The following is an 8,443-nucleotide window of genomic DNA, read 5'->3' on the forward strand; positions in this document are numbered from 1 at the left end:
ACTCTTGTTCAACAATGTCCCCAAAGACACTTATCAAGATCACCAACAATTTATTATACACAAATATTTTAAAAAAAAAGTTTTCAAATTATAAAACACTAGAGCAATTTTATATATAAAAGGTTACTTTTCTAAAACTCAAATCATCATTACAATGTACTTTTCTCTAGAGTAGATTTTGGAATACGAAATCAAACCTAATTTTTAAAATAGTTAATTTTTTTTTCAAATGTTATTATTTAATAGACAATGAAATTCTTTCTATTTAATAAATAATTATAAATAATTTCTATCATAACTAAATCACATGAAATCTATATTTAATATTTAAAAATTTAATCAAGTCTTTGATCCGGTCTAAATTAGGTGAGACTACAACATAGCGCCACCTCTCTCAAGAATATCCCACTATGAGATAACTCTTTAATATGTTTCAAAGATTAGCTCAACATTTTGATATTTCTTTTGGTATTAGAATGAAGATGCATATTCATGGTTCCTTAATTATTCAATCTCTTCTTTTTCTTCCTTGTCAGAATCTTCCAATCTTTCTTTTATGCTTTTTTAATTTTGAATCTCCTTTAAACCCCTTTCTCCCTTATCTAGGTTGGTTGAGGAGACTGGTCCACTAGTTTTTTCCATCATATGACACACTCAATTATTCCTTTTTCCTGCTCGTAATCAACCTTGTGGCCTTTAAGCTTTGATTATCCTTCACGGTGCCACACTTCATATTACTAAAGTCTACTTCCATACTCAAGACCTCAATCCACATCTTTAGTTGTACTGCTTCCTTACAACCATCCTTTGTATTCACTACCTTAGGGGGGTGGTCCTCTTTCTCCACCAATTAATATAGGCGAGATACCTCTTTATACCACACACTCATTTTTCTTGATCTGCGTTTTAACATAGTAAGCAACAATATGTCCATTTTGAAAGAATATTTATCATTTAAAAGGAATTCCTTCATAATCTAAATATTTTATCCAACATCCCTTCGTAGCTTTCAAAGAAATAAAATTGGAAAAATCTTCATTATGTCCATTTCCACTAAAAACATGCATAGGTAGCATGTGGATAATTTAAACAAAACCTCATCCACCAACAAGAAATTACCGAATGAGTTACCTACAACCTCAAATCAAGACTTAAACCAATATCACAACAAAAAATTGGGAAGTCTAACCCATGTTATAATCTTATCAAAAGATTCAATGTCAAAATTGAAGGGCAATACCAAGGTTTAAGCATCAATAAGTGCTCTATGAAAAAAAACTCGTTTTCAACAACTATATTTTCCATCTCTTCGTCTAAAGTAGCAGTATCTAGTGAATTTTTGTTTAGTTTGTTTGGTCATATCCATGCCCCTTTCATCATCTTAACAATTGGTTATGCAATCATCTTTCCAATAAACCACTGCCTCGATAACTTCCACACCTACTCATATAGCTCCAATCCATTCCATTCCTCTTCCTCTATGCCTAAAGCTCATATTTTTTCAGAATTAACTATAAAGTTCCTAGTTCCTTGCCCACAAACTCAATCAACACCATTTTTCCTTGCCCACAAGCTCGATCAACTCTGATTGCCTATTTATTGTTAATTGAAAACTTCCCATGACTTTTTGGAAGCACCATTTCTTTGCAAAAAAATATTTGAAATTGATTCTCTTTAGAATGATCCACATGTCGAAAACATTTTTTTGGTAATACTGTGGCAAGGACAAACCTAGGATCAATGGGTAACATAGTGGCAAAAATATCATCCTTAATGTATCCAAGTTTTATAATATTTATTACTACTTTTATTCATCTCAATGTTTTCTTTATTATTTCAATTTATTTTTTATGGAAGATTAAATATCATCCACTAAAGATTTTAGCTACCTACTTCCTTTAGAATCTATTGATTTAAAGGTTTCCATTCTATCGTATTGGTCCACCTTAGCAAGACTGAATCTATGGTAGAGTCATTACAAACCATTCAACCACAACAACAAACAAAAAATCAATTGATTATTATTTCTAGTTAACTAATACAATAAAATATTTGTGAAAATTATTTGTTTAGATATAAATCTTGAGATTATCTCTCACCAATTATTATTCAAAACTTCACCAAAACTAAATCATCTACTTTAAACAATTTATATTATAAAAATAAATCCATATAAAATAAAATAATGTCTCCAAAGCTGACTTTTCTGAGAGAAAGCTTGTCAGCTAATTAAATGCATACAATCTTCTCAAGAAAGTTAAATTCTCGTGAACGCCAGACAACAACCCACACCCTAAATAAAACAAGAATCATTAAAAAAGAATCCTATTTCAACATACCACGTCTTCCGAGTGAAAAGGAAATCCATACAAACAAAGCCATGAATTGCACAAAAGGTTAAACCTTGAATAACCAGATCTTCCAGCAGCAAAAGAAGGTACAGTACTATAGCAGTTAAAAACTTAGATTGAAACTTAAAAACTTAGATATTAACTATCTTCAGCTTGTACAGTTTTCTTTCTTTGATTTCACAAGTAAATCCCTACATACAAGTTTAACCATCTCAAAACTCAAAACTATCTGATGGGTTTTATGATTTCTGCCATTGCAATACAACACTTAGAGAGATGAGTTTAACTTCCTGCCATCCCTTTCAACAAAGGAGTGATTGAAGGCTCAAGAAGATCAGAAATACCATAACCCAATGAAGGATCTGCCTGATCAGAGCTGAAAAGCCAATCATGAACTTCATTCTCCTCAACAAATGCATGCTCTATATTGTTAGCGCCAATAGCTGCAGCTGCCCACACATCTTCATTACAAATTAGATCACTTTCATGCTTATCACTTACAATAGTTGATTCCCTAGATATTTCACGATCTTCAGGAACCCCAAAATCCAGACCCACATCATCAAAAAACAAATCAAGTCCCTCAAGAGGGTTTTCTGACTCGTAGGAGCTTAATATACCCACCTCTGAAAACTTACCCACATCATCACTCTCCTTGAGCAAATCATTTGACAAGTTTCTCCCATACCCAATCCCACAATTTTCATGTTCATCTCTGGGAGATCTAATGGCTTCTCTGCCCATATCACCATTGATGAGTAGATGCTCATTATCAGCTCCATTATATATGAAAACATCATCACTTTCTACAAGAGATCCAATACTGTTTTCCATCCCCATCTTGTTCTCATCTGAGCTCACCAAAGCTTCATAGAGCCCATACTGGTATTCTGTCCCAGTGTCAAATGGCCCTTGGTCTCGGTCTACTGGTGAAGTCAAATGGTTCTCAATGAGTCCATCAGGAATCAAATCTTGCTGATTGCAATCCTCCCGACATAAAGAAGGGATGATGCCAGAATTGTGCCCTGAACGAATAGAAGAGAGATTCGAACTACTAAAATACTCTCTGCAAGGCCTCTTTAAATCCTCATCCTGAACCAACTCCTGCTCTTCTGCAGCCCTCTTCCTTCCATTGCAACTCTCAGAGAATCCCATATTCTGCCTGCAATAAAAAAGACAATATCATACACAAATAGAAATGAAACCAGTAAATCCAATCTAATACATGTCATAAGAGTTTTTTTTGAGCAAAAGAAAACCTCACCTTGTGATATAAGGACCAGATGGCTAATAAATCTGGCTATTGCATTAAACCAATCTTATACATGTCAGAGCTCCTCTCATACGAACCTTTCTATTGAACAACAAACCCCCGCCTTATGATTTAAGGACCATATGGCTATTGCATCTGGTTTGATGTAAATGGAACTACAACAACTTTGTTACTGATTCCATTGCTCTTAAACTTCTACTTCTAGTCGAAAGCTATGGTACAAACAAACTCTAGAACAAGTAGGTGGTGTTTGTATGAATAGAAGCACAACTCTGAGCGGAAAGTAAAGCATGGGAAGACATGATTTGAGGTAAAATTGGGGTGGATCTTTTTCTAAAGAAGCCTATCTTGTTAAGCCAGCAAGGCTGTTAAGCATGGATAGTCAATTCCCATGCTTTTAGTGCATCTACCCACTAAGCCAAAAATAAATATCAAATGAAGCTTTATCTGATATGGGCCTTGCAGATGGCTATGGGAATCAAAGTACATCAGAAGAGCAGTAATGGACAGGTGCCCTACCACCTGCCACATACCCAACATGCCATCACCTTGATATTTTCCTAAAATTTAAAGAAGTTTTGATACTTTTGTTGCTTTTCCTTTTCTTCCTCTTCAAAGTCCAAGGAAAGATAACTTTGAATTATTTGAGCCCACTCACCCTATCAATCACTTTCTTTATGGTATCATTTCTTTTGCTCACACTTTTCTTCCCTCCATTTCCCCATCTTAATTAAGAGATTGCCTTAGAAAGTACCCTTAGAGTTTGTTGTATGTGTAGTTTGGATCATTCATCATAGTGATTGATGATAAAATTATGTGGGGATTATTCAAAAGATAGGACAGAGTGGATGGATTGCTTTATCGATGGGATTCTCATATGGGTGGTCATGGTAATTGAGCCCATTAAGATTTGTTTGCTTTTCTCCATATGAAGAAGTTTTGCCCTTCTGCCAAATTTGTCCAGTCATCCACGGAACTAATGATAGAATCAACTTTGCTTTCATCATTAAGATATTTCTATTTTCTTTTTAAAATGATGTCTTAATCAAGATGGCTTCTTGAAGATACTAGTAATTAGGGGGAACCATATACCTCTATTCATCAAACCAAAGCACACTAAAAAGAGGGTCGATGAATAAAAAAAAGTAAAATATAATAATAATAACAATAATAAATGTATTCTTGTTAAGAATAATATTGAGTGTTGGGCATGCTTATTATGAAGAGAAATATATGCTTATTATGAAGAGAACCCAGGCCTATTCAAGTGGTCTTAAATGTCTATTTTATTTTATGGAATATTCTACCCATTAGAAGAAACATAGGGAATTAAAGTGGTATGGCAATTTGAGATTCTAAAAAACTTTTAGAATGATAAATGAAGATGCTATACTTGTCACTCTAGTGGAGCTATGAAAGAGCAATATCTATTTTCTAAAGAATTTTTTAAAAAAATTTTTATAGATGAAGGTCATTTATGAGCATCAAACTTACTCATGGCATGATGTCAAAGTCTTACATTTAACAAGACTTAATTGGTAGGTCAACTTCACACATAGACCAAGGACCCACTAACGATAATACATTTTAAATTATAAGATTAATGTAAACTAATAACTAAAACATTAGATACGTTATTGCTTAAAGGTTTTATGTGCCCATTATCAAATATGATTTCACTGTAAATATTTCTATTGAGATATCATAATAGAAACCCTAACAAATTTAAGTTATACATTAAGTCTAATTTTTATTGGTGTACCCATGTAACATATGAATAATTTTATGCTAATAATAATAGTCAATACCTACAATCTTGAAGTTCAACTACCCATGTTATTAAAAAAAATAGTATAAAAATTATAAATTCTATCTCAATTATTGAAATAAATTCAATTTCTCAATTGCTTTCTTTATTATTATATAACATGAATAATTAGTTTATAATAAAAAAAAATCTAGAAACATAACAAAATTGTGAAAAATCATAAAAGAAGAGATTAAGAGGAAATTGTAACAAACTATAGAGTTTGTCTTCTTATCTCATAAATGTTTGAATACATTCATTCTTGTAAAGAAAGACTTGTCAAATTGCACTCCTTAATGTGGAAAAGGTAAATTTGCATAATAGTATTTATTATAAAAAAGAGATTCCCAAGAGAATAAAAAATAAAATGAAGATGTTAGACTTGCCACTCCTTCTAAATTGTAAGAAAAATGCATGGCAATGAGTAAAAAATTAGATATATAGTACTTCAAGTCAAAGTTTTAGGTGCATGTCATCAAATACAATGTCACATTAACATATTTTTATTGAGATGCCATAAAAGAAGTTTGAAATATTGAAGTTGTGCACTTAAGCTTTTATTGGTGTATTCATGTAGCCTCACATAATTTGTTCTTTTAGATATAATAAAAAAATTCATTCAATTATTAGTAGTAATAGTCAACACTTACATTAGTGAAGTCCAACTACCCATGTTATTATTAAAAGTAATGATATAACAATCTACAAATTCTATCTTACCTATAGAAAGAAATATAAAAAATGTGAAAAGTTGTAAAAGACGGGATCGGGAGAAAATTATAACAAACTATAAAATTTACCTCCCCAACTCAAAATATTTGAATACACTATCCTTTAACATGAGACTTGAGTTAAAATAACATCCCTTATCATGGATTTTTTCCCCCCATTAATCCTTAGTATGAAAAATATTTAAGTTTTTGTTTTCTTAAAATAAATTTACTTGGCAATTATAGTTTTCTTATTATGTTAAGAGTTGGATTGCTAGTTTTTCCTGTTTGAGTATATTACTTTTTAATTTTAAGATGGAAAGATTTTGTAGCATTGTTGTCACTCAAGCACACAACTAGCATTGAAATAAATTTATAGTTTATTAAATAGTGTTGACTTGTGGTATATGTATATGTATATGTGCATGGTATATATATATATATATATATATATATATATATATATATATATATATATATATATATATATATATGTATTAACTAACCAATAGTGACATTATTATTACTATCACTCTTTTAGGGGCCAAAAAGTGAGAATGGTCTGCTTAACACCTTTAGGTGACTACAAGGATCTTACTTTCTAAACAAGGTTGTACCATTTTTTCACATCATAACATGGGTGACATCATGAAATTGACATCCCCATGTGCTAGCATTAAAAATGAATAACATCTAATAGTTTTCCATGTAGTGGAGTAAAGCCAATATCCCAATCTTGAGCGCAAGCTTGTAAAATATAATCTAATTACACCTCACAATCTTCATATTGACTAGGATCTAGTTCAATTCTTCTAGCTAGTGAAGAAGGTTTGAGGCAAATCTTTGTCTTTTCAATTTGTATCTCAAACCTCCATTTTGGATTCTAGTGCACAAAACTCAATTCTAGGAGATTCATACATAGTCTTTGGATAGTGTTTAGGTATTGTTCCATACTATCAAGCATTCTTTCTCAAATTTGAGGATTAGTTAATTTTAGGAATTCTTCTAAATATCCATTTGACCTAGCACCTACCAAATTACTATATTCTTCAAAAGAATCCCAGTTAAGGCTTATTACTCTAATGAATCCATATTTTAATTAATCCAATAAAATCATTTTTCTGTGTTTTACCCAATCATTCCAAATAATTCTCTTATGTGAATATGTAATTATCTATATCTAATACACCAATGTTTGTTGGGATCATCATTTAGACCTAGAATTTTCATTAGTTCATTTTATTCATCTTGGTCCATAATACCTTGTCTACAATGCCACAAAATGGATGCTCTTATATATCTCAAATATTTATCTAAGGAATAGGATTCAAGAAGTAATTCTACAATGTAATTAGGCAAGTACAAAATATTGGTGATACTTCCATCCCTATTTATTTTGTGAAATATAGTTGTTCCATTAAGTCTATAGAAATCAAGTTCATTGAAAATAATTTCACGATAGACAAGTTTTGAAAGTTCTCTTGTTAATGCCTTAACTAATGGATTATTTTCCCCTTTTATCCATTCAATTTCAAAATCATAGCCTAAAAATTCAAAATACCATATAGAAACTCTTCCTTGAGTAATATCATTCTTGGGCTTCTTTTTGAGAAACCTTCTCATTTCTTGACTATTTGTTCTAATTGTAAATTTAACTCACTTGAGAAATATTTATTATTTCTCAATACCTTTTCTTACTCCCAGTTTCTCTTTTTCAAAGATATATTATTTTTTTTCTTACTCTCAGTTTCTCTTTTTCAAAGATATGATATTTGCATTTTTTTATAGTAAAGGTTCCTAATCTATATCCACACATATATCTTTTTCCATTTTCTTCTTCTTGAATGAGTGCAATTGATTAAGTAGTATCAAAAGCATTAGTTTAAGGAACTAACTGTAAATCATGAAATTCTGGCATTTAAATTTGATTCTTTGAACTATCTCCGTGGTATTGAGTGATCATCCATCTTTATGTTCCTTAAGGTTTTGTGGATTTCTTACCTATCTTTTGCAAGACCTTTATAGAAAGGAGAGACATAACATATGAAGCTAAGGAACCTTTGTAATTTTATTTTATCCTAAAAAATATCAGTTTATTATTGAATTTTTTTGCAAGATATGGGGGTGAAGCTAAACTTGTATTCTATTTAGATGTAATCCTAGAAAATTAATTTGATCTTTTCCAACCACCATTTTCTTATTTGATATGCACATGGCATACCTTTTTATTATTAAAAAGAATTCTTCAAGATGTTGCAAGCTTATACAACAATATTTTAAATGTCTAAGTTGTTGATCTATT

At 31.1% G+C, this 8,443-nt stretch overlaps 1 protein-coding gene across 1 annotated transcript; it reads right to left on the reverse strand.

The window, feature by feature from the left end:
* Positions 1–2,385: 2,385 nt before the first annotated feature.
* Positions 2,386–3,795, reverse strand: LOC149539249 (uncharacterized). Its single transcript, XM_089800575.1, has 2 exons — positions 3,616–3,795; positions 2,386–3,513 (listed from the first exon to the last, which is right to left on the reverse strand). Exon 2 carries the CDS (start codon positions 3,504–3,506, stop codon positions 2,634–2,636), a length of 873 nt encoding a protein of 290 aa, XP_089656701.1. The 5' UTR covers positions 3,507–3,513; positions 3,616–3,795; the 3' UTR covers positions 2,386–2,633.
* Positions 3,796–8,443: the final 4,648 nt, after the last annotated feature.

The sequence above is a fragment of the Cupressus sempervirens genome, chromosome 9 (assembly GCF_028749045.1).
Source record: "Cupressus sempervirens isolate cs-2001-9-10 chromosome 9, ASM2874904v1, whole genome shotgun sequence".
Classification (NCBI taxonomy): Eukaryota; Viridiplantae; Streptophyta; class Pinopsida; order Cupressales; family Cupressaceae; genus Cupressus; species Cupressus sempervirens.